General features: G+C 51.7%; 2 protein-coding genes across 3 annotated transcripts in view; both read left to right on the forward strand.

Moving 5' to 3' along the window:
• LOC136335716 (uncharacterized) overlaps positions 1–23,266 on the forward strand; it is a gene marked incomplete at its 3' end in the record, with an annotated part of 39,123 nt that extends 15,857 nt beyond the window's left edge. The window contains exons 3-4 of the mRNA XM_066276832.1: positions 22,186–22,310; positions 22,419–23,266. Of these exons, the coding sequence (XP_066132929.1) occupies positions 22,186–22,310; positions 22,419–23,266 (973 nt within the window). The remainder of the gene's footprint in view (positions 1–22,185; positions 22,311–22,418) is intronic.
• Positions 5,990–25,316, forward strand: part of EMP2 (epithelial membrane protein 2) — a 40,713-nt gene continuing 21,386 nt past the window's right edge. The window contains exon 1 of one of the 2 annotated variants that reach the window (XM_066274895.1): positions 5,990–6,218. The gene's annotated coding sequence lies outside the window, so the exon portion shown is untranslated. The remainder of the gene's footprint in view (positions 6,219–25,316) is intronic. The other variant, XM_066274894.1, reaches the window with a different exon arrangement.

Here is a 25,316-nt window from a genome sequence, read left to right on the forward strand (position 1 = left end):
GTCTGGACACGGGAGAGTCACACTAACTATATGTTAAATAAATAATTGGAAAACATTATTTCACTGAGTAATTGTTTGACAGAAAGGAAGGAAAGAAATAAGAAATATTTAGAAAAGTACAAAGGATATTTTCATAAACTAATGTCTTCATAGACTGATGTTCAGAGACTGATGTTTTCATAGACTAGTATTCATAATTGTACTGAAGATCTAGAAAAATGAGAGGGATATTATTATTAACAAGAACTCTTTATTCGTAGCCTTTTCAGTGTTAAACTGTACTCCCTTTTTTCAGAAGACAGGCCAACAGCGCTGGCCTCTACTCACCTTGCCACACTGGGAAATCCCTCAGAACGTTCTTCCGTGGTGTGCCAAGAACATGGCTGTCCTGGGCTCCAGACGTCTGGGTGGTAATGGGGCTGGTGGGAGCAGCTTCCCCTGCTTCCTGCTGCTCTTTTTGATTGTATGTTGGGAAATTCAAATCTGGGAGAACTCTGAAGCTCTGGCCCTAATGATGCCAAACCTTCTGGTGGAGACTGGGAACTATAGTCAAGTAGTCAGACGTTTGGAGTTACCATGCCAAACATCTCTGTAACGGGAAGAACCCAGACACCGCCCCTTAGGTTTGTTCGACTCACAGAATGCTTGAGTGCATTACGTGTGTTATCTTTAAAAGACCTGAAAGCCTAATGCAGCATCAGGATGGGCTGTGTCTCCACATGTTTGGAAATTGTGTGGCCGTTGACTTTGGTGATTAGTGTTGTAAATTCTTCTTGTACTTGCAGGAAGTCCTATGACAGGGAGCAGCGATGAGACTCAGAGCTCCCAGCTTTAAGTAGGAGGGCACCAGGCCTTCTTTCTCAGCTGGAAGCCATGGTGTCCATCCCGCTCCCAGCTCAGTCTGTGGAGGTGGGCGACAAGGAGGAAATGGCCTCAAGAGAGCATATTTCTCAGATCCTGCTCAGAGGATTCCCATTTCTTGACTCTTCATACAGCAGGCACTAGGGGTCTTCCCAGCTGACTCTCACGTGCCTAGAGGTGCTGCTGGCAGGGCCTTTGGTTTGGAGGATCCTGCTTATCTGGAAGAGTAGCCAAAGAGACAATATTGCTTGTGAGGCCTTTGAAGGCGGCTGCTATGTTCCTACATCCAGAAGCATTTAGGACAGTAAACCAACTCCAAAGACAGAGATGAAGTGACTTGCCAAGATAAAACGGCTACTGGGAGATTTTTCTGTTCCTTGGCTTTATGACTTGCTTTGCCAATGAAATGTAAGCATGCAGAAGCTTTTATTTTTATTATTATTTTAAAATTTTTCTATTGATTGGGAGGGGGAAGAGAGAGAGAGAGAGAGAGACATCAAGTCATCATTTCACTTAGTTGTTCTATTTAGTTGTATACTCATTGATTGCGTTTCCTATAGGCCCTGACTGGGGATCAAGCCTGTGATCTCTGGTGCACTGGGTTGATGCTGTATTCACTGAGCCACCTGGCCAGGGCCAAGCACGCAGAAGCTTTTAATATGTAGCTCATGCTCTTAACTTCCCTCCTTCCTGAGACCAGCAGTGGTCCATAAGAGGATACCCCATCAGCCCGCATCCTAAAGAAAAAAGAAAATATAAACACATGGACACAATTAACCCATAATGAACATGTAATATGAGCAAGATATGTCAGCATTTGGGTTGTCAGCCAGAGATATCTGGGAATCTGTGACTGATACAAAGGCCGCCCCAATCTCAGTCAAAGGAGATTATTTTCTTTGTATATTAGTTATCTATTACTACATAGCAAACTATTCCAAAATTAAGCAGCTTAAAGCAACACACATTTCTTTTTTTTTTTTTTTCTTTTGTATTTTTCTGAAGTTGATAATGGGGAGGCAGTCAGACAGACTCCTGCATACGCCTGACCGGGATCCACCTGGCATGCCCACCAGGGGGCAATGCTCTGCCCGTCTGGGGCGTTGCTCTGTTGCTATCAGAGCTATTCTAGCACCTGAGGCAGAGGCCACAGAGCCATCCTCAGCACCCGGGCCAACTTGGCTCCGATGGAGCCTTGGCTGCGGGAGGGGAAGAGAGAAATAGAGAGGAAGGAGAGGGGGAAGGGTGGAGAAGCAGATGGGTGCTTCTCCTGTGTGCCCTGGCTGGGAATCGAACCTGGGACTCCTGCACGCCAGGCTGACGCTCTACCACTGAGCCAACCGGCCAGGGCCAACACACATTTCTTAACTCAGAGTTTTGGGGGGTCAAGAATGTGGGCATGGCTAACTGGGTCCTTTGCTTTGGGGCCTCTCAAAGTCTTCCATCAAGGTGTCAGCCAGAGCATGGGTCTCATCTGAAGTTCAACAGGGGAAGGAGCTGCTTCCAAGCCCACATGGTTGTTGGCAGCCTTCTGGTCCTCGGGGGCTGCGAAGGCCCCAGTTCCTGCTGGCTGTCGGCCAGAGCTTCCCTTGGTTCTTTGCCACGTGGGCCTCTCTAACATGGCAGCCCACTTCAAGAAAGTAAGCAAACCTAGAAGCAATAGAGAGAGTCTACCAATGGGCCAGAAGTCCCAGTTTTTAAAACCTAATCATGGAAGTGGCATCCATCATTTTTGCCTTATTCTATTCATTAAAAGTAAGTCATTATGTCCTGTCTACTCTCAAGGGGTGGGGAGTATACAAGGGTGTGAACACCAGGAGGCAGGTCACAGGGGGGCCATCCTGGCAGCCTATCCACCAGTTTGTTTTCAAAGGAAACGGTCATTGAATAGAAGTGAGTACAACCTCTGACATCTGTCAAGATTGAACTGACCCACCAACCAAAAAGCAGGTTTCAGTGGCTGGATCATGTTCATATTTGATCCATTTCCATTACGACTTTATAGATTTAAATCATGTTTTCTGTTAGATCCCCATCCTTCTTGACTCCACATACCAGTATTCTTTTTCATTATGCAATCTGCTACAAGTTCTGGTAGGCTTTCATAAGGTCAGGTCAGATCTGCCTCCAGGCATGACACCCCTCGTTATTCCTTCTGAGAACAGAAAAGAGTCAACAGGAGCAGGTGATAACAGACTGGCAGAACCTCAAAACAGCTAAGCTAGGAAAGATACACAAGAGATCACTGAGTTCTCGTTTACCTTCTCTCCCCAACCATGAAACAACTCTCCCTCACAGCCTTCTCCATGGCCTTCCATGCCTTCAGATGCCTTTCTTACAGTCTTCTCTCTTCCCATAGAAGATGGCCCATCTATCAACCAGCTACAGCTGCGAAACAGACACCCACGACGCCTCAATGGCATGCCACAATAGATGTGCCTTTCTCATTCAGTGTCTGCAGCTTGGCTGGAGCCTCTCTGTGTCCCAGATGGAAGTTCTGCAGGTCAGCCAGGGTAGCTCTGCTCCCCATCTCTTTTATGTGTCTGGGGCCAATGGGCTACCAGAGGTATATTCAGCTTATGGAAATGGTAAAAGCACAAGAGGGCAAGCCCCACCACCAAAGCTCATTCCCAGCCCTTGCAATGTGTTGTCTTCTAATATCTCATTGGCCAAAGCCATTCACCCAGCCTAGCTCAAGATTAAGGGGGGGGAGGAGGGCGCTCCGATGGCTGGGAGGCTACATCGGGAGTGTAAATATATACATTATTATAGAGGGATGAAGTACTGGGGTCCCAAATTCAATCAAACGTACTCTTACTTTTCCCTCACACCATGTTGAGGTTTCAAACTTACTATTGAAACACTAGGAGATACAAGTAGTCAGGAGGCAGACTTTTTCCCTCCAATCTTACTAAAGAAACAAGTAGATATTTAGAGGGAGAAAACTAAGAGGCACACCTAGCAGGTGAACTGGACAGGGAGGTGGGGTTCCGAGAGGTTTTTGAAACCAGAAAGAGGAACAATCCATCCATTCCTTTCTCTGCGTCCTGGAGAGGGAACTTGGTGTCTGGCCAGGCTCTTCCCAGCGTGGGGCACACCCCACCAGCAGGTGCACGGGAGGTGGTTTTAGGTGACGGAGGGAGGAGGCATTGCCTAGCTTTGAATCACAGACTGAGAACACAATTTCCTTTTTAATTATCTCAGGATAGTTCTGATTAGAAGAAGGAGGAAGTCTTCTGGGCTAGCGGGTCTCTAATGCCTCTCTTATACCTGCTGATTTCCTTCTGTAATAGCTCCTGAACCTCAGGTCCACGGGCTCTTCCAGGTAACAGCATCTGACTAAAATGTTCTAACGCTGTTTTCTTTGGGTTGTGTTTAGATTAGTAAGTTTGTCTTCTATTTCTGGCAGATAACACTGGTTTCCTGTTTACCATGATGATATAGAGATTCCTTTTAAAACAAATATAGTTAAATAAACAGCGTTCATTTAAAGGAAAATGTTAAGGGAATATGAGTTCAGGTGGCTCGTGGAAATGGCAGAAATGATGGCTTGGCTAGGGTTAGCATTTGGTAAATAGCTGTATCATGGGGAGAGAAGAGCAGGGTCTGCTGCAGTGGACCTGAGTTCGAATCCACGCTCCATCCCTCACATAGGGCACGTGACTTAGGTAGCTTCTCAGAGCCTCGGTTTCTTCATTGGCTTGTGTGTTACACTGAAGGTAATGTTTGTAAAGTAACTGGTACAAAGTGCTCAGCAAATGGCAGGACTGCTCCAGCCCCACCTGGATTGTGCATTTTGGGAGAACCTTCCCAGTTTTCTCTGTCCTCTAGGTGGCTGTGAGACAGAGAGAGGCCCCTGTCCCTGATGGGAGAGTCCCTCCTGATCCTCCTCTGCAGCAACCAGACCCGATTCCCATCACCTTTAAACAGGGCCTCTGTTCAAATGAGCCCCTTCTCGCCTCCTCTGCAGCCCTAAGAAGGATCTCTCGCTTGAGAGATGAGTCTTGATTAGCCGTAGAATTTCTGAAATAAAAGCCATGTGACAGGTCAGACATTGGACCTACTGGAAAACCTCAGGACCTGGAGGGGGGTGGAATGGCCCTTTGGAGGGGCCTCAAATCTTTTAAGGATCTCTAATTTAGATCCGGGAGGCTGTACCCTTGAACAGCTCCCCAGCGGGATGGAATAAAAGGCAGATCATTTAAACATGGCCTCCCAGCTGGTCCAGCACTTGAGCAATAAATGAGCATTTCTTGAAAGGGCTTATGCTCATGTTAGTGACAAAAAATCCATTGCCTTGTATTTCGGGTGTGTGCAAATAACATTACCCTGTTAAATTAAAAACTTAAAGATGTTTAAGTTTTAAACATCTTTGTTGTGGCTCCGTTTTGCAATTTCTTCAAAATTTTTAATACAATAAACCCTCCTTTTCTCCCCTCCCTACCCCCACAGACGGAGGAACTGAGACTGGAAGGAAAGGCAGTAACTTCTTTGTTATTTCCACAGAAAATAATTTCCAGGACTGTGGGTTCAAAGGATATGGGTAGTGGTTTGTGTGAGGACGTGTGAGTAAGTAAGGGGTTTCCGTGAACGGGGGGCTCTGGAGGGACCCTAAGACTATTTTCCTGATTGCCTTGTCACCTCCCACTGAGGTTGGGACTATATCAGATAATGAAAACAGCAGCTAACATTTATTGAGCACTTACTATGTGCCAAGTTCTGTGCATGTGTTTTCACTTTCAGGTCTTAACAACAGCGCAAGGAAAGCGGTCCTATGTGACTTCCACTCCCAGAGAAGGAAGCGGAGGCAGGCAAGATTACGGGCAAGATCACAAAGTTAGAAAAAGTGTCAGAAAAGGGGTCCTAAAACAGGGAGTCGAATTCCAGAACCCTGTTCTTAACCTTTACCCGAAGGGAAGAAAAGAAAGGGGAGAGGAGAGGAGAAGAGAGAAGAGAGAAAAGAGAAGAGAGGCGAAGGAGCTGAGAACCTGTAAGGGCGAGCGCATCCAAGGGAAACTTCCCGCTCGGGCGTTTCCTCCCTGTTTCTCCCGCTTTCCCCAGCTACGCTAGTGTTACGCAGGCAGGCGGGTTGGGCGGGGCGAGGGGCGCCCCACCGGGATCCGGCCTTTCTCTCCGGGGTCCCCTACCGCCTCCTGCGGCCCCTCCCACTCCGCTCTCCCGGCTCCTGACATCACGCCCCGGGAGGCGGGATCGGTGAAGGAGGGGGACGTGGGGAGGAGGCTCCGCGCCACCGAGAGGGAGGAGGGAGGGCGCGCAGTCCCAGCCCAGAGCTTCAAAACAGCCCGGTACTTCGCCTCGTGTCCCAGCCCGTCGGTCCGTCCCGCCGCCAGCGCCCGGTGAGTTGGGATTGCGCCCGGGGCCGCGCGCGCGTCGTGGGGCTCCGGGTGGTGAGCGCTGGGGCAGCAAGGCGCGCGGGCCCAGCACGGAGTGGACCCAGGGGATCCTTGCGGTGGGTGGGGGGCAGGGAGGGGCCGAAAATCCACTCTTCCTCCGCCGATTAGGAGGGCGCAGACTTCCAGTCGGTGCCTCACTCGCTCCGGGTCCCGAGACCCACCTTCCCACCCCCGGGACAGCTTCCTTCTCCGTGTGCGCCGGGGCGGGCGGGAAAAGTTTGGGGAGGAGTTCGGGTCAGCCCCCTCGTCGCATGAGCGTCCACAGCGTGCGGGGCACTGTGTCCCGCGGGGCTGGCTGCGCGCGGGGCTGGCTGCGCCCAGGCCCGGCCAGTGGGTCGTGCAGAGTAGCGCACCCTTTTCGGCCGGGGCGGCGGCCCTGTTGCGCCCCCCAACGGCGAGGAGCTACTTCCTTAGGTCTGGAGCGACTTTCTTAGGTCTCAAGGCGCTGAGAGGATGACGCCTCCTCCCCTTCCCACCTTGGCTCTCGTGGGGCTTGCGGGCTCTGAGGGCCCCACCCAGGGGTTCCAGGGAAAGAGTGGGTTAGAGCTCGGGTGTGGATTATGCTGAAATACAACCCCAGGAGGTCCTCATTTGGGGCCCACACGTCTGGGACACCCAGACCTGAGGGAGACCCCAGGCCACTGAACCTGTCCCTTAATTTAGAACAAGGATGACAGCCTAGTTTCACGTTTGGGGAAAGGGGCACTGCCCCCTCCCAAGCTCCAGAGATGTGTATGTGGGATTGGTGGTGGTGGTGGTTGGGGTGATATTTTAATTTATCTGCATCTGAAATGCAGAGACCAGTCTGAAAAGTGACGAGCAGAGGAAAGGTAGTGGACTCGGAAAGGCGCTTAAGAAACAAGCGTCCCAAGTGCGGGATGATTCCACTTCCAGGAGAGGCCGCACAGGCAGATTCATAGGCACCGGAAAGTAGAGCGGAGGCTCCCAGGGGCCGGGAAAGGGCAGTGGGGATTATGGCTTAATGGGTGCAGAGCTTTTGTTGGGCAAGGTGAAAACATTTGGGGTATAGATAGTGGTGATGGTTTTATAAGATTGTGAATGTACTTTTTTCTTTGCCACTGAATGGCATGCTTACGGGTGGTTAAAATATTATGTTATGTATATTTTACCGTAATTTTCTTTTAATTCTCCAACCACCTCTACATTGAATTAGTTAGAAATGCCAGAGGCCACTCACTGTTGCTAACCAGCTCTCCCTGGTATTTGGCCTTAGGATGAGGAAGTGGAAGGAAGATGAGGAAGGGACAGGGGTTTAATTTCTTCAGTAGTCCTCAAGGGACAAAGATTTTCCAAAACTGGTGGAGCCTTTGAGTGTGCTAGGGGCCCGCGCTCTGCTGTTCTCCGGAGCCTCTCACTCTTAGGTGGGGAGAGCCTGAGCCCACCGGTCAGTATCTCAGGTCACTGAGCTAGCAATGCCCAGAGCCAGACTTTGAAACTCCCCCCCCCCCAAGCCCTTCCCTTCTCTCCACCTGGAGATGTCCCGGTGCGTTGTGGGGAATGGGGAAAGACCCTTCTGGAGATATCAGGGCCCAGATGCCAAGCCCACAGCCGAGGGAAGGGTGTGGGGGTGGCAGGAAGGTGCAGAACCTGTTTTCCCACCGAAGGTTTTTGGATCTGCCCCCTCGACTCCTGCCTGGGATTGGGGAGGGGGTGGGAAGCAGAGAGCCGGCCGCACAGCCTGGAGCTGCCTCTCTCTCTCCACAGGGGACATTTTGGTTTGCCTGAAGTCTGGGGACAGGTGTTTTTGGTGGAAGCCACAGAGGTGGCCAGCGGGGTGGGTGAGGGCAGGGCCAGGCTGGGAGATTCTGGGCTGACACTGTCCTGCCCCACCCAGAAGGGAGGGGCCGTGCCCTCTGGCTGGCAGGACTGATCAGGGGCTAGCAGGGCTCCATGGCATCTGTCGTAAATACAGGGCACAACCATTAGTCTGCCCCAGCTCCCCTCCACACCACACACATAGTAATTTGTAAGGGCCTTTCTTCCGGGAATGGAAGCAAATGTTTCAAGTACGTTTGGTCTCTCTGCCTCTCACATAGTATCTTTATCACAGGAGCTAAGACCGCATGCACATGCACACGCCCTCTTTTCCAGCAGCAGGTGACTGATTCACAGGGAGCCTCAACTGGCCTATATTTCATCCTAGGCACAGGCTGACGCCCCTGCCCACTGCAGCCTTCCTGGTTGATGGCGGCAGAGCGTAGGCCTCTCTTTGTCGTAGTCAGCCCCCTCGGACATGACCAGGAAGGGAAGTCTGCTGAGACAAAAATATATGAATGCCTTTCCAGGCCAGATGGGGTAGTGGATCGCTGGCTGGCTGGCGGGATTTGTTTGGGAGACTGGAGTCCAGTCATCTTTCTGGGGGGCAGAAATTGCCCAGCTCTGGATGAGTAGGACCCCCGACACAGGCTCTGGGGGTAAGGGAGGGTGTGAGAGGGCTCTCCAGAGCGAGGGTGGGGGCAGCCATCACCCAAAGGTGTGGTGGGGTCCCAGGCATTGGGACTGGGGAGCAGAGCCCTTCTGGAAGTGGCAGTTAAACGTCGGTGACTGGACTCCTGTGTGAGGGGAGGGGCTCTGAGACCTCTTCCCGGGCCTGGGAAAGTGGGTGATTGGCAGAAGCAGCTGGAACGGGGAAGGAGGACAGCTGGCACCGTAGACAGAACTAGAAGCCTGACTCTAGTAGTTGGCTTCGGCTAGTCCAGGGAAGGAATGGGGACGGGGTGGGGGGTGGCGGGAAGAGGAGGCTCCCCTTTTCGCCCCTGGAGTGGTAGAGTCTGGCTTCCTGAAGGAGTTACTGAAAGACTGCAATTTCTGCAGGACCAACTTTGGCGGGAATTGTCAGATGCATCTGGCTTTTGTTAGGGACAGGCTGCCGAAGGGGGAGTCTAAAAATATCAGAGGCAGAGCTGCCACCCAGCGTGAGTGCCCGGCTGGTAACCTGATACCCGCCGTGGGGGCTGGTGGTGACTGTCTGACGTTCTGCACCGGAGTCACTGGGCTCTCCCAGGCAGCCAAACCTTAGGTGGACGCAGGGAAGGGGGAAAAGCTCTCTGCATTCGGGGCGGCCGTGGGCTAAGATCAGAGAATTTCAGCGGCATGACAGCCTGAGAACATCCCATTGAGACAGCTGGAGACACTCAGGGAGGTGAAATGACGTGTTGAAAGTCACCCAGCAAGTTGGCCACAGGTTTATCTCTGTGTGCCAATATAAAAAGATCTGTAAGACATGGTTGATTTTTTTTTTTTAAGAGCAAGTAGCAAAGCAATATATGGGAAAATATGTTGTTTGTATAACAACAAATACTAGCTAGATTTCGTATGTATTCCTGTAATTCGTATAGATTACGTGTGTACAGAGAAAAAATGTCTGGAAGGATATGTCAGAATAGATTGATGTGGTTGCCTCTGATAAGAGGGGAGAGGAGAAACTGGTACGGAGGAGTGGGCAGAGGGACTCCGGTCTTACCTAGGACAGAGAGAAGGTACTCTCATGTTACTTGTGTATCTGAAGTTCGGTCGGAATGGGCGTTCACAGGTCTGCAGGTGGGGAGTGTTAGAAGATGGGTTGCATGTTGGAGGCTCTGTGGACAGAGTCTATGTAGGGCTGTGTGGTAATCCAGGGACCAGAAATGGGGCCTTCCATCCGGAGGTGCCACCAGTCCCCCTGGAACACCCCCCTCAGAATATCCCATTGTGGACACCTCGTGGGTGTCACGGGTTTCCCGTCTGGGTGCTGCTAATAGACACATGGTGGTCTGGGGGAGAGGGGACCACTGTGGGTACACTTGGGGTGTGTTAGTAGCACTGTCATGAGATCCCCAGCAAGGTGTCCAGGAGACCAGTGGGAACGGGAGTCCGGGCTTTGAACAGAAGTCAGACAGACATAAAGACTGGGGTCTGGTTGGTGTTTGAGAATAGGAAAGAATGACTTAGATTTTGCCGGCATTAGTGGTAGCAATGAAAATAATTACCATTGCTGTTATTACAGCGTTTATAGGATGCAAAGCCGTTTACTGGGCCACTTGCTTTACGTCCTTTATCTCATTTCTTTTTAAAAATTTTACTTACTGATTTTTAGAGAGAAGAGAGACCGAGACAGAGAGAAAGGAGAGGAGCAGAAAGCATCGACTTGTATGCTTTCCCGTTTGTGCCGTGACCGGGCAAGCCTGGGGTTTAGAACCGGCAACCTCAGCATTACAGATCAATGCTTTATCCACTGCGCCACCATAGGTCAGGCCATTCTTTATCTCATTTAAAATGTGGTAGGGACTCTTATTTATTATCCCTGTTCTATTAATAGAAACATGGAGTCTTAAAAATGTTGCCTAAACACACACAGTGACTGTGTTGGGATTTGAATCCGAGTCTGTGGACCCCACAGACCCTGCTCTGTTGGGTGTATTCTCATCACATCCCTCTCTTGGAAACAGACATCTGTGCCTCCTCTTGAAGCAATCCTGGTCCTTTGGGCCAGGAAAGCTCCTTTGCTGCAGAAGTTCTGCTGAGTGTCCAGGAAACGCCGTTTTCTCCCAGAGGCAGCTATCTCAGCCCTGAAGGCCCCCTCAGCTGCCTGGTCACAGAACAGACAGACCCACATGCCCACCTACCCTGGCCAAAGCCATCTTGTTTTTCTTCTATTTCGGAGGGGGGTGTGGAATGGAGAAAGGTGTTATGGGAATCTGCTTTAGATGGGAACCCCCTGTCTAAACGGTGTCTAATTCCATTATTTCTAAAGACTTTTAAAAATGTGATTTGTGGCCTGACCTGTGGTGGCGCAGTGGATAAAGCGTTGACCTGGAATGCTGAGGTTGTCGGTTCAAAACCCTGGGCTTGCCTGGTCAAGGCACATATGGGAGTTGAAGCTTCCTGCTCCTCTCCCCTGTCTCTCTCTCTCTCTCCTCTAAAATGAATAAATAAATAAATAAATAAATAAAAATGTGATTTGAGAGTGAGAGGAAGGGGGGAGGGAGAGAGAGAGAGAGAGAGAAAGAGAGAGAGAAAGAGAGGGAGAAACATTGATTTGTTGTTCTACTTAGTGGTGCATTCATTGGTTGATTCTTGTATGTGCCTGACTGGGGGTGGATCCTGCCACCTTGCCACGTTGGGATGATGCTCTAATCAACTGAGCTGCCTGGCCTGATTCCATTATTTCTGATAGTCTTTGCTTAAGAGAGGTGAGGGCTGTTAGGTGCAGGGACCCATCTCTTGGTATTTCCCCCAGAGCTAAGCATGCATAAGTGCTCAGTAAATCTGTCACATGAATAGCAGAGAAGGAGTCACTTGGGGGTCTTAGGCAGCTTCCTGCTTTTCAGCTGACAATACTGAGGAGCCTGTGGAGGCCGCACGGGGCGGGGAGGGGTGTGGTTTGGGGACCGTGAGAGATAATCGGGATTGGGGCAGCTGCTCCCTTTCACTCCTGCCACTAGCTCTGCCTGGAGCCACACCAGGCCCAAGTGGTGTGGTCAGTGTCCATTTATATCAGCATGACATGGGGTCACATTCTTCTAGGATCAGAGCCTGGAAGAGGCTTAATCTTCGACACGCCCAAGGTATGGTCTGCACACCCACAGGCATTTGGAGATGATTTCTCCAGCATGCAGGCAATGCTAAAAACTATAATATGCTCATATTTATTTTAACGTATATTACTACGACATCAATCACCTGGCAAGTGATACTGATTTTGCATTTATGGCATAATACACATTTTAAAATTCATTGAGTTGTGCTAATGTGTTTTCAAGACAATTCTAGGTAATGAATAGTACAGTTGTACACAGGCAGAAGTGACAATGGTGGTGGTGTTGATGGGTGATTGGTATCCCATCCAGGTGTCCTTTATCGGATGATGTGCCCACCCCCAACGCACCCCTGGCTGCATTGAATACTGGCTGCTAAGAACACATAGTTTCCCCTTTTCCAGAGAATTTCAAGAAGCCCCTCACCCAGAGCTGACTGGGAAGTGGTGCTTCCCTCCCCTGAGACTGAGAGAGGGACGGGGAGCCTTCCTCTCAGGGGACTCCCCGGAGAGTCCTGCAGTCTTGGCCTCCACCCTGCTCTGGGGCTTCCTGGTGAGGCCGGGACTGGTGGGGAGGTTACCACGGGGTACCAGCTGTGCTGGGCATTGGAGACGCAGCGTTACCAAACAGACAGAAGTTCCTGCCCTCGGGGAGCTTCCGGTTTAGAGGGATGAGACAAAAACAGTGACTAGAGATCAATAAGAAAATAGCAGGTGAGGCAGTGGCACAGTGGATAGAGCATTGAACTGGGACTCTGAGGACCCAGGTCCCGAGCCCTGAGGTTGCCAGCTTGGGTACGGGATTGCCAGCTTGGGTGCGGGATTGCCGGCTTGGGTACGGGATTGCCAGCTTGGGTACGGGATTGCCAGCTTGGGTACGGGATTGCCGGCTTGGGTACGGGATTGCCGGCTTGGGTACGGGATTGCCGGCTTGGGTACGGGATTGCCGGCTTGGGTACGGGATTGCTGGCTTGGGTGCGGGATTGCTGGCTTGGGTACAGGATTGCCGGCTTGGGTACGGGATTGCTGGCTTGGGTGCGGGATTGCTGGCTTGGGTGCGGGATTGCTGGCTTGAGTTCAGCTCCTCCGGCTTCAGCGCAGGGTTGCTGGCTGGAGTGTGGGATCATAGACATGACCCCATAGTTGCTCGTTTGAGCCTAAAGGTCGCCGACTTGAAGCCCATGGTCGCTGGCTTGAGCAAGGGGTCACTGGCTCAGCTGGAGCCCACCAGTCAAGGCATATATGAGAAGCGATCAATGAGCAACAACTCAAGTGCCACAACTACAAGTTGAGGCTTCTCATCTCTCTCCCTTCCTGTCCAAGTCTCTCTCTCTCTTAAAAGAGAGAAAAGAAAATAGTAGGTGCTGCTCCGTGATTTGAAGAAAATAAAACAGAGTCACTTAGCTTGGATTAGCTGGGAAGGCTTCTCTAAGGAGGGGGCTTTGGAGTTGAAGCTGAACAAAGAAAAGGAGCCAGATACCCCAAGATCTAAGAACTTTCCAGAAAGGGGGAATGACTCAGGCAAACATCCTGCTGCTCTGGGTGGGAAGCAAGCTGGGTCCACTGAAGAGGAGGAAGGGGCCCTGACTAAAGTTTGGGGTTCTGACCCCTCCCTGGGAGGCTTGGGGACACTCTGCGAGGGCTGGGACTGGGGGGTCCGTGTCCTCGAGTAGCACCTACTGTATACTCCGTATTCTGAGGACGGAGGGCTGAGCAGGGAGGCCATACACTCTTCCCCTCTTCGGACATCCTGGAGAGTGAGGGGCTGGCTCAGTCCCAGGCCCTGCAGCTGGTGATCCAGCTGAGGGTCTTGTGCTCTTTCATCGGGGTGTCTGGCCTCTGGGCTCTGTGGGGGCTGGGAAGGCTCCTCCCTCAGATCACAGTTCAGTGTATTTTAGTAGAGCCACACCACGTACAACCATCGCCGCAACTGATAATCGGAACATTTTCATCACCTCACAAAGAAACCCTGCGCCCTTTAGATAGCGTCCCCCTATTTTCCATCTCCCTCAGCCCTAATCAGCCACTAATCTTTCTGTCTCTATTGATCTGCCTATTCTGGGCATTTTATATAAATCATACGTTATGTGGCCTTTGAGTCCAGCTTCTTCCACTTTGTGTGGTATCTTCAAGGTTCATCCATGTTGTAACACATCTATCAGTACGCTCTTTGTATAACCTAATCGTACTCTATTCTATGGATATAACACATATTGTTGACCCACTCGTGAGGTGATGGGCATATGACTTGTTTCGACCTTCTGGCCATTGTAAATAATGCTGCTATAACCATTCGTGCAAGTTTTTGTTGGACATGTGATTTCATTTCTCTTGGGTACATACCTAGGAGTGGAATTGCTAGGCCATGTGGTAACTCGACATTAAATTGTTGGAAGAGCAGCCAGATGGTTTTCCACGGTGGCGGCATTGTTTTACGTTCCCACCAGCAGTGTATGAGCATTCCAATTTCTTTGTTTTAAGTCGATGCCCAGTCCTGTCCTGGTTTCCTAAGAAGCTTCCACTGGTGGAATTGCTACTGGTCTGGGGAAGCTACTGGTTTCAGTGCTCCCGGGTCTAAGCGAGGCCCCAGTCAAGGTCCTGGTACAGGCTGGGCCCAGCTGGGTGAGCTGGGGTGGAAGGAAGGGAAGGCACACACTCTGAGGTTAGGGACCACCAGCAACAGAATTGGAATCAGTGAATGACTGCAGGGCGGGGGTCACGATGCTGGAGTGATTTTAGGTGGTGCCGGACGTGACATTAAATGACATTAAATCACTTAGGGAAAAGTGGCTCCCTTTTTAATTGTCTTGACATTTCTGACTCCGTCAAAGGGAAACTCTTCGTTTCTGCTAAACTTCTTGAGGCCTCTTTGACTCTAGTTTTCTTTCTTTCATCAGACGGGGCAGGCCTTCAGCTCAGCCCTTCAGCAGACAACAGGATTGAACCAGATCTTGTGAACTTTTTTTGGGGGGGGGGTTAGGGGATGGAGCTATTTATTTTACAGTCAATCCCTATTTGTGGCAAGTGATGCTGAGTTTCCATTTCCAGGGAGCCAGATTTCTTTTTAAAACACATGTATTTCTGTTAGAGAGTGGGTTTATTTAAAGGCAACGATGAAGTAAAATCCTACCGTGGTACCTCGAGAAGGCGGTAGGCAAATGGCCGAAGTTTGGGAGACTCTCTTCTAAAGTTTCGGGCCCCCAAACCAGATGCGATGTCAGGAAGTGGCGAGGTCCCCCGGTCCTGGGGTACATACAGCTGGAAACTGGATGCTATAAAAATAACCCAGGCAGAGGCTGTGGGCAGGGGTGGTTCTGCATGATCACACAGGGCCTTTGAGCTGAGACTGTGTGAGTTCACAGTTCTCACTGTGTGGGGTCAGTTTCCCGATGGTACAGCTGGGCGGTGTCGTTGCTGCAGACGCAGATGTCATCAGGGGTGCCCCAGTTGGAAAGGGGAGGTGTCGGGACTGACTTTCTTTCTAGCAGGGTGACCTCACAGACGTCTGGGCATGCCAGTGGGGAAATGTTATGGTGTGCTTTCAAGTTCACGGGGATGGTTCCCCAGCTGGCTCAGCATCTGCCCTGGTCTTGAGTGTTTCACGGAAGTTCTGTCAGTCCCCTGAGGCTCCCAATTAGGGGCGTGACCTACCTGCTCTCAGGTGAATGAGTCTTTATGAGCTGAGTATCCCAATGGAGAGGTGCCGTGTTAGGCAGGGTTCGCTAGGAAACAGAACCAATTGGATGTGTATTATAAAGAGAGATTTACTTGAAGGAACTGGCTCACAGAATTATGGAGGCTGGTAAGTCCAAAATCTGCCGTGTAGGCTGGCAGGACCTAGGGAAGAGCTGATGTTGCCGTTTGAGGAGGAAGGTCAGCCTTTCTGTTCTAGTCAGGCCTTCAACTGATTGAAAGAGGCCCACCCGCATTAGGAAGGGCGATCTGCTTTTCCCAAAGCTCACTGATTTAAATGTAGGTTTCATCTAAAAAACACCTTCACAGAAACATGATAACATGATGGCCAACCTCAGTTGACACTTTTTTTTTTCTTTTTCTTTCTTTCTTTCTTTTTTTTTTTTGTATTTTTCTAAAGCTGGAAAAGGGGAGGCAGTCAGACAGACTCCCACATGCGCCCGACCGGGATCCACCCGGCACGCCCACCAGGGGGCGATGCTCTGCCCATCTGGGGCATTGCTCTGCTGCAACCAGAGCCATTCTAGCACCTGAGGCAGAGGCCATGGAATGGCCATGGCAGAGGCCATTCTAGCGCCTCAGCGCCCAGGCCAGCTTTGTTCCAATGGAGCCTTGGCTGCGGGAGGGGAAGAGAGAGAGAGGAAGGAGAGGGGGAGGGGTAGAGAAGCAGATGGGTGCTTCTCCTGTGTGCCCTGGCTGGGAATCAAACCCGGGACTCCTGCACGCCAGGCTGACGCTCTACCACTGAGCAACCGGCCAGGGTGACAATTTTTTTTTTTAAGAGAGAGAGAGGAGTGGGGTGGGCAGCAGTGGTGTGGAAGGAGCGGGAAGCATCAACTCATAGCAGCTTCTCATATGTGTCTTAACCAGGCAAGCCCGGAGTTTCAAACCGGTGCCCTCAGTGTTCGACGCTTTATCCACTGCACCACCACAGGTCAGGCAACACATAAAATTAACGATCACAGATGGTTTAGGGTGGACCAGACACAGAGCATGAACTAAAATAGAATTTTAAAAATATTTCCTTTTACATCTCCGTCTAACCCTCCATGGAGAAAAATCTTAATTTTGTGCAAATATGTCTTTAAAACTTCTCAAACATGTGTGACATCCTGTTTGAACAGAGAGAGAAAGCTGGCAGCAACAGTGCGGAGCTGGACTCGAGTAACATTGTTTAGTTTCCATTGTGTTTCTCTCCCCCAGCCTCCATAGTTGTGCGGCAGGCAGCTGCTGACTTTCTGTTTCAGTCGTGATAGAAGGTTTCCGTTTATAAAGGTGCCAGTTTAGAAAGCAAGTCACAGTACTAGTGATCCAGGTGGTACCCAGATAGACCTGAGGTTCTGAAGGCGCGGCGGGAATGAGTGATTTGGAAGTCAGTGACGTCAGCATGGTGGGGACGGTGCCTGAAATATCCCCTCATTGTCCGCACGCCTCGAGCTTCCTGTGGTCTGTTTGCCCTTCTTCCCCTTCCCGCTCCCCGCCCGGAGACAGCTCTGGTGGTTCACTTCCACTTGATGGCTGCCACCCAAGAGGGGTGGTGGTGGACAGGAGGAGAGAACGCTGGCTCGCGGGGAGGAGAAGGGGCGGGGGGGGGGTGGCAGTTCTAAGGAACTCCTTTGCTGTGAATCTGGTCGTGATTGGGGGCGTACACAGCACTTGTTATATACAGCTGCTGTTCTAAGCATGTTCACTTCATTATCACCCAACACTCCTAGGAGGTAGGGGCACCGTTGTTGCCCCCGTTTAACAGGTGAGGAAACTGAGGCAACGAGTGGTTAAGCTGCTGGGCAACGGTCCAGTCTGGCTCTGTCTGAGCCCTCACCGCGTGTTGTGCACATTACTTCCTGCTGGTCTTCTCTCCTTTGTCTCCTTCCTGTGTTAATTTACGCAGAGGTGGAGTCTTGAGGCTTATTGGGTCTGGCTGAGTCGTAGGCAGTGATTCCTGGTCCCTAACTTGCTGGTGAAATTCAGTACTTGTCACTTAGGCCAGTGGTCCCTAACCCCCGGGCCGCGGACTGGTACGGGTCTGTGGGCCATTTGGTACTGGTCCACAGAGAAAGAATAAATAACTTACATTATTTCCGTTTTATTTATATTTAAGTCTGAATGATGTTTTATTTTTTAAAAATGACCAGATTCCCTCTGTTACATCTGTCTGAGACTCACTCTTGACACTTGTCTCGGTCACGTGATACATTTATCCGTCCCACCCTAAAGGCCGGTCCGTGAAAATATTTTCTGACATTAATCCGGTCCGTGGCCCAAAAAAGGTTGGGGACCACTGACTTAGGCGGTTAAAGTGAGTGCCACTGATTTCCTGTGGATTACCTGAAAGTCATTAATACAAGGTGTCTGTGAAGGAAAGACTATTCCTAACCCAGTGGCTGTGAGGATAGGAACAGCCCGAGCCTGCCACCTGCCTCACCCCTCGCCACCCAACCCGAATCCGCCCCGCACCCATGCCGACATGTGCGCCTGCGGGTACAGGACCAGCCCTCTCTGAGCAGGGGCGTGGGTTTGCCGTGGGTTTGCCGGGCGGTGTAATTACAGGGAGCTCCTGGGTTGACAGCAGCCAGCAGGGAGCTCTTTAATTGAGGGGGACAGGCAGCAGTCATCGGCAGAATAGGGGTTATTAGCTCTCCTGCAGGAGCTGCCCGAACTAGCAGACATTCAACAAGCATGTGCTGAGTAACCTTGGGCGCTGGAGATAGGACGATGAATGAGTAAGACGTGGTTTCTGTCCTTGAGGAACACCGTGTCCCATAAAGCAGGGTTTCCCCTGTATCAGTTTGCACTTGCTGTGTAACAAACCATCCTGAAATGCAATGGCTTAAAGCAGAAGACATTTGTTTTAGATCATGATTCTGCAGGTTGGGCACTGTGTGCTTGGGTCGGCAAGGGGCTGGCTGGCTTAGGGGTGCCTTTGCTGGGAGAACTTCTCTCTGCTCCATGTGTCTCCTGCCCATCAGGAGCTGCCGGGGTGCAGTGGGAAGGGCAACACACTCCACCTCTTAATAGGAGGATATGATTGGTTAAAATTTTATTAAAACCTTTTGTGCTTATGAACACGGAGGGATGTGGGTCTGTATTTTTCTTATAATGTCTCGCCTGCTTTTGGGGTCAGGTTGTTGTAGGCCTCGCAGAAGGAGCTGGGAGGACTTCAGTTTTCTGGATGAGTTTCTGCGGAGTTGGGACCATTCTTCCTTCACCGTGCGGCAGAATTCACGCGTGAAGCCATCCGGGCCCAGCTTTTTCCCTGGGAAGGAACTGCAGGCGCTGGATAAACATCTCCTCCCTCTTTTACTGCCAGACTTGAACGTAAAGTCTAGTTCCATTTCTTGACTTCTTTTTAGCTCTTTAGCTCCTTGAAACCTGGCTCCTTCAGTCATTCATTCAATGCGCATTTATTGAGCACCGGCTATAAACTAGGCAGTGCCCTAAGTGCTGGGAGTATCGTCCTGTCACACCAGGCCGGGTCCCTGACCGCAGCAAGAGGGATAGTAATGCCCGAGTCAACAGCTGCAGTATACCCATCAGGTCGCAGCAAGAGGGATAGTAATGCCCGAGTCAACAGCTGCAGTATACCCATCAGGTCGCAGCAAGAGGGATAGTAATGCCCGAGTCAACAGCTGCAGTATACCCATCAGGTCGCAAGGAGGAAGGGAAAAAAGGGATTTGGTTTAATTCACCGAAATTATTACCAGGTTTGCCACTGAGCTAGTTTTCCATCACGATGCTTGCTTCTCAGCCTCCCTCCTCCCGCCTTCTGGGTCCCGCCACCCGCTTGGGGTTTGCTCCCATGCTGTGCCCACATCTCCATCTCCTTCGCTGGCCTTTTCTCCCCCCTCCTCTCCTCTCTGCCAGCACTTTCTCCTCGAGTATTATTTCATGTCTACCGGTGGCTTTGTCTGCCAGCCACACACCCATGACACTGCTTGTCTGTTCCCAGCTCCCGTTTTCTCCTGAATGACAGCCCCACCCATACTTCTGACTGCCCAACACTTTTCCACTGTTGTTAACCGGATGTTTCTAAAACCAAATGAATTGTTTCCCTCATCCTTCCAGTGCGCCTCTTGCTCCAGCCCAAGTGTGTGAGTGGAACGAGCGTCCGCTCTGGCACAAGCTGACAGCCCCCAGAATCCTTTGCCTGACCCCCCCCGGACCATCGCCAGGGCCTGTGGATTCTGCGCCCTGAAGAGCTCTGGGTCTCTCCCTTCCACCTGCACCCTTGTCCCCGCCTCAGTCCAGACCCTCATCATTACTTACCAGGCCTGCTCCAACAGCCCCCACCAATTCGCCTCCTTCTAATCCATCCGCCTAACTGTGGAATGTTTTGCTTGTAGAGCCAGATCTTGTTACTTCCCTGCCTAAACACCTTCCCTGCGTCCTGGATAACATTCAGACCTCCAAGGCCTGTTAAATTCTTGCCCAGCGTAGATTCTGGCTCAGCCGCGGACCCTGTCCAGCACGCACCCTCCTCAAGCTTGTGCTTCACTGCTTCTGTGCCTCCGAACGCTCTGCCCCCTTTGCCTGCAACACCCGGTCCCTGCAGCCCTGCCTGCTCCATCCTCTGACACCCAGCTCAGATGTTGCTTCCTTGGGGAAGCCTCTGATGCTGCCCCCACCCCCAACACAGGGCTAGCCACACCTTCCTCCGTGTTCTCTCAGCACACCTGTCATCACTTGTATTTATTTATTGGGACCTGCTTGTCCTTCTTGTACCTGGGAGCTCCTAAGGGACATGGAGCCTTCCTTACTCATCTGTGTATCACCAGGGCCTGGTACGTGGTCAGCACTCAGTGAATGCTCGTTGCGTGAATAACTGCTCTATTTGAAAACAGTGAGTGATAAGCTAGTAATCAGAAGGCTGGAGTCGGAGCCCTGGTTCCCCACCTAACTGAATGATGTGGCCAAATCCCTTAACCCTTAATTTTAATTTGTCACCTGCAAAGTGCATCGTAGTCCTTGCCCATCCTTAAGACAGGGCTGCCATCTCACTGACCGGTGTTTACCCTGCAGTCAATAAAGGGAGCTGCTTTCAGGACCCATGGGTGACTTTGTGTTCTCTGCTTCCTGTGTCCCCAACCTATTTCACAGAAGCCACCCCACTTTGTGGGACCTGGAGTAGTGACATCCGAAGCCACATATGGCCCCAGAACTGTGGACCAGCCTCCTGCTCAGGCACTGTAAAAGGGAAGAGAAACAGATTTAGGCTGGGCGACATGGTGGTCTCTCTGGTGCCCGATTGCCTGCGTTCAGATTGCAGCTCTAGTCTTTATTAGTTGTGTGGCCTTGGACAGTTGCTTAACCTCTCTGCACCTTTTTTCTTTACTTGTAAAACTAGGCTAATTATAATAGCTACATTGTACAGCTTTTCTGAGGAGTGAATAAGTTAATCCACATAGAGAGCTTAGAACAGTGCCTGGCACATCCTAAGCTATGAATGTGGGCTATCATTATTGTTGATGCTATGGCTACTGTGTCAGTGGACTCCGAGATCCAGAGCTGAGCAGGCAGAATCACCCTCGCTGGCTTCTGCCTTGAAGCGTTGCCAGATTTTAGTATCCTGCCTCTTGTCGTTTCTGGACAGAGCCAAGTGTTATCTTTGCGTCAGAAGCCCCAGCTACCGTGAGCAGGAAACTGGCTGATCGGGGGCAAAGGGGATTCCACGGTCCCCTGGGCACGTTGGACGCCTGGATATTTCAGGCTGGCTGCTGTCTAGATAGCAGGGCAGCAGGCTGGGCTGACCCCTGGCCTTCCTGAAAACAGAGGCTGAGTGCTGTGGGTGGTGGGAGGCGCCTGGCTTCCAGCTGGGCTTGGACTGCCAGCTCCGGAGGGTGGCTGGGGCAACCGCTTACCCGCTGGTCTTCCATGCCATCGGGGCCCAGTGTCCCTTGCCTTTTGAGCCAGGGAGCTATGGGCGGAGCACTTCTGGCTGAAGGAAATGACCCAAACCGCCAGATGCCAAACATCGCAGGTCTGTTTTGAAAGGCTCCACACCTCAGGATTGCCCTTTTGACTACAATTTCGGGAAAAGGCTCCAGCTCAGGCTGAGAAGGGCCCATGTAGGAAGAACACCTGAGGGCGGGAATCGAATCGGGCGGGCCGAGTGGTCATCTGAGCAGTGTGTTCTCTCCCTGCGGGAAGGCAGCTGGCTCCCTCTTGCTCCCTTGCACAGAAAGGCGCGTGTGCCAGAGCAGTTTCCTTTTAGCAACAGGGGCCGAGCTCCCTGCAGTGGAGATTTCTGATTTCATCAAGGGACGAGGGGAGGAGACTCTTGCACTGCCAGTGGCAGACCCACGGCCTTCTCCCCACCTATACGACCCAGATGGGAATGTTTTGCCATCAGTGGGAAATCAAACGTTCCTTCTGTTGGATGGAGGGCCGTGAGTCACCAGCACTTTCTCTACCCCCTCCACACCAGGGCTAGATGTGTAGAGCGCGTGCACGCACACACACACACACACACACACACACACACACTTTAAGCAAACATTGGACCAAAGCATAGCAGGATAGCACCTCTACTGAGGAGGCAGTGAGGAGATGGCAATGCTTGGAGTATCTGGTTTGCTATCTGAGGTCTAGATGGACATTTCTGGGCAGTCCTGCTCCTCCTACTGCCCACCATCACTTTAGAACTTGAAATTCACTGAGCTACCAATATTCCATTCTGTGCAGAATTTCCGTGGACCCTCCTATACCTCCCAGTACCTTTCTTCCTCCACCTCCTGCTCCTCCTCCTCCTCCTCCTCCTGTTCCTCCTCCTGCTCCTCCTCTACTTCCTCCTCCTCCTCCTGCTCCTCTTCCTGCTCCTCCTCCTGCTCCTCTTCCTGCTCCTACTGCTCCTCCTGCTCCTCCTCCACCTCCTGCTCTTCCTCCTCCTCCTCTTCCTGCTCCTCCTCCACCTCCTGCTCCTCCTCCTCCACCTCCTGTTCCTCCTCCTCCACCTCCTGCTCTTCCTCCACCTCCTGCTCTTCCTCCACCTCCTGCTCTTCCTCCTCCTCCTCTTCCTGCTCCTCCTCCTGCTCCTCTTCCTGCTCCTCCTCCTCCTCTTCCTGCTCCTCCTCCTCCTGCTCCTCTTCCTGCTCCTCCTCCTCCTCCTCTTCCTGCTCCTACTGCTCTTCCTGCTCCTCCTCCACCTCCTGCTCCTCCTCTACTTCCTGCTCCTCTTCCTGCTCCTCCTCCTGCTCCTCTTCCTGCTCCTCCTCCTCCTCCTGCTCCTCTTCCTGCTCCTCCTCCTCCTCTTCCTGCTCCTCCTCCTCCTGCTCCTCTTCCTGCTCCTCCTCCTCCTCCTCTTCCTGCTCCTCCTCCTCCTCCTGCTCCTCTTCCTGCTCCTCCTCCTCCTCTTCCTGCTCCTCCTCCTCCTGCTCCTCTTCCTGCTCCTCCTCCTCCTCCTCTTCCTGCTCCTCCTCCTGCTCCTCTTCCTGCGCCTCCTCCTCCTGCTCCTCTTCCTCCTCCTCCTCCTGCTCCTCTTCCTGCTCCTCCTCCTGCTCCTCTTCCTGCTCCTCCTCCTCCTCCTGCTCCTCTTCCTGCTCCTCTTCCTGCTCCTCCTCCTCCTCCTCTTCCTGCTCCTCCTCCTGCTCCTCTTCCTGCTCCTCCTCCTGCTCCTCTTCCTGCTCCTCCTCCTCCTCCTGCTCCTCTTCCTGCTCCTCTTCCTGCTCCTCCTCCTCCTCCTCTTCCTGCTCCTCCTGCTCCTCTTCCTGCTCCTCCTCCTCCTCTTCCTGCTCCTCCTCCTGCTCCTCTTCATGCTCCTCCTCCTCCTGCTCTTCCTCCTCCTGCTCTTCCTCCTCCTCTTCTTCTTCCTCCTCAACCTGCTCCTCCTCCTCTACCTCCTGCTCCTCCTCCTCCTCCACCTGCTCCTTCTCCTGCCCCTCCACTTGCTCCTCCTCCTCCACCTGCTTCTCCTTCTCCACCTCCTGCTCCTCCTTCTCCTCCACCTGCTGCTCCTCCTGCCCCTCTACTTCCTCCTCCTCCTCCTCCTCCTCCTCCTCCTCCTCCTCCTCCTCCTCCTCCTCCTCACCCCTGCTCATCCCAGTTATGCCCAGAGGAAGCGGAAGCCCATTTGCTGCTCCTCCTATTCTGCTTACTGATTCATTTTGTTTCAAGAAAAAAATTTAAATAAGCTCTAATAGCCTGTGTTCTCTATTATTTTCCGTGGTGATTTTATGGGCATTGTATAGAATGGAAAGTGTTTAGGCCTTCAGTGTAAAGGTACTTTTGCACGGTTCCTACACTGCACCTAAGTCGCGGTTGGGGAGTCTGGGTACCGGGCTCTGCCAGACCCCCTGCGGTTCTGGGTGCAAAGGGTCGTGTTGTAATAAATTGGGATACAGAACATAGTCCATTCTATCATGTCAGGATGAATCTTTTTAGTGATTAAGGATCCAAATTCCAAACCAGTCTCAGAGTCAGTTAATAAAGACAACACAACACAGTGAGCCAATAGGTTTAACAAGGGGGGGAAACTATTTTTAGTACAAGTGAAGACTAAAGCATCCTTCTTCATCAAGCCTTTTCTGAATTAGCCCAGGCACATCTCAGCATTAGCTGGTGGGCCAGTGCAGAGACGCTGCCTTTCCAGCTCGCTCCTGCCTGGTGCAGAGCTTGAGGGAAATCAGCTCACGGAACAGAAACAAAATGACTCTGCCTGTGCCCTTTTGCCTGCCTGGTTTGAATTCACCACCATGTGAGTCTCATTAGGCCCTGAACATGTGAACAGGGGAGAGGATCGTTGAAAAATGTCCAGGGTTTGGAGCTGGAAACCATGGATTGGAGTCCCAGCTCTGTGAACTTTGCCTTTCATCTGAACTCAGTCTTTCGTCTGTAAAACGGGGATAATGATGCCCCTCGCTCTGCCAGTTTCACAGAGGTGACGTGAAGATCCAACACAAGGCAGGCTGTGTAAACGGTAGCTCCACCTTGAGTCGGAAGGAGCCTCCTGTGAGGTAGGATGGCCCCCTCTGGGTCCCGCCTCCTCTAAATCTTGGGGTTATGTCAGCATCCTGTGCCCTGGCCGTGGTTAGGAGCGCATTCGCTCGCTCGTCTTCCCTGGAGAATTCTTGTCGCACTTGTTCTGTGGCAGTGGCAGCTGCTGAGGTGGCATTTGGCAGAGAGCAGAGGTGGACGGGGTTGGAGGGAACGGCAGCGTCACGTACCCTGCGAAGGGAAACCGTGCGTTCGCGCTGCGTGTGGGGTTCTGCGGTGGAAGATGGAGTGATGGAAGACAGGTGGAGCCACACAGAGAAAGCAGGGATTAGTTGAAGAGTTTTTGTCGGGAAAAGAATGCAATCACAGTACACTATTGGCTCTGCAGGATACAGCTGACAGGGTCACAATGCAGATGACAATTACTGATGTGCAACAAGACTGTATGGGGGGGGGCGGGTGAAATGAACTCTCCCCTCTGCAGGAAGTCAGTAATGTTCACAGATGAACCGGGAAACAGGAGTGCATGAGTATGGTTTGGAAATACGGAACGGTGAAGGAAAAAGGACAGCTTGAAAGAGTTAAAAGTGTTTCTTCCAGGGTTCAGAACGGGGGCCAGGGCACAGGGCTGGGATTTTCATTTATGCCCTTTGGTTTCATTATCTTTTTCCCCCCTCAATCATCCTATGTATTATGTAGATAAGAACATTTCTTAAAAACAGAAGTTCTGCCAGCCGTAAGACTTTGATTTCTAGACAGGAACAGGAGAGGCTCAGCTGGTGGTCTCCCACCTTCGTCCCACCCAGGGGGCCTTTTAGAACGTCCTGCTCAGCTGCTGAAATCCCCAAAAGAAAAACAACCATGGTTTGACCTGCCTGGTGAAA

The sequence above is a fragment of the Saccopteryx bilineata genome, chromosome 4 (assembly GCF_036850765.1).
Source record: "Saccopteryx bilineata isolate mSacBil1 chromosome 4, mSacBil1_pri_phased_curated, whole genome shotgun sequence".
NCBI classification, from domain to species: domain Eukaryota; kingdom Metazoa; phylum Chordata; class Mammalia; order Chiroptera; family Emballonuridae; genus Saccopteryx; species Saccopteryx bilineata.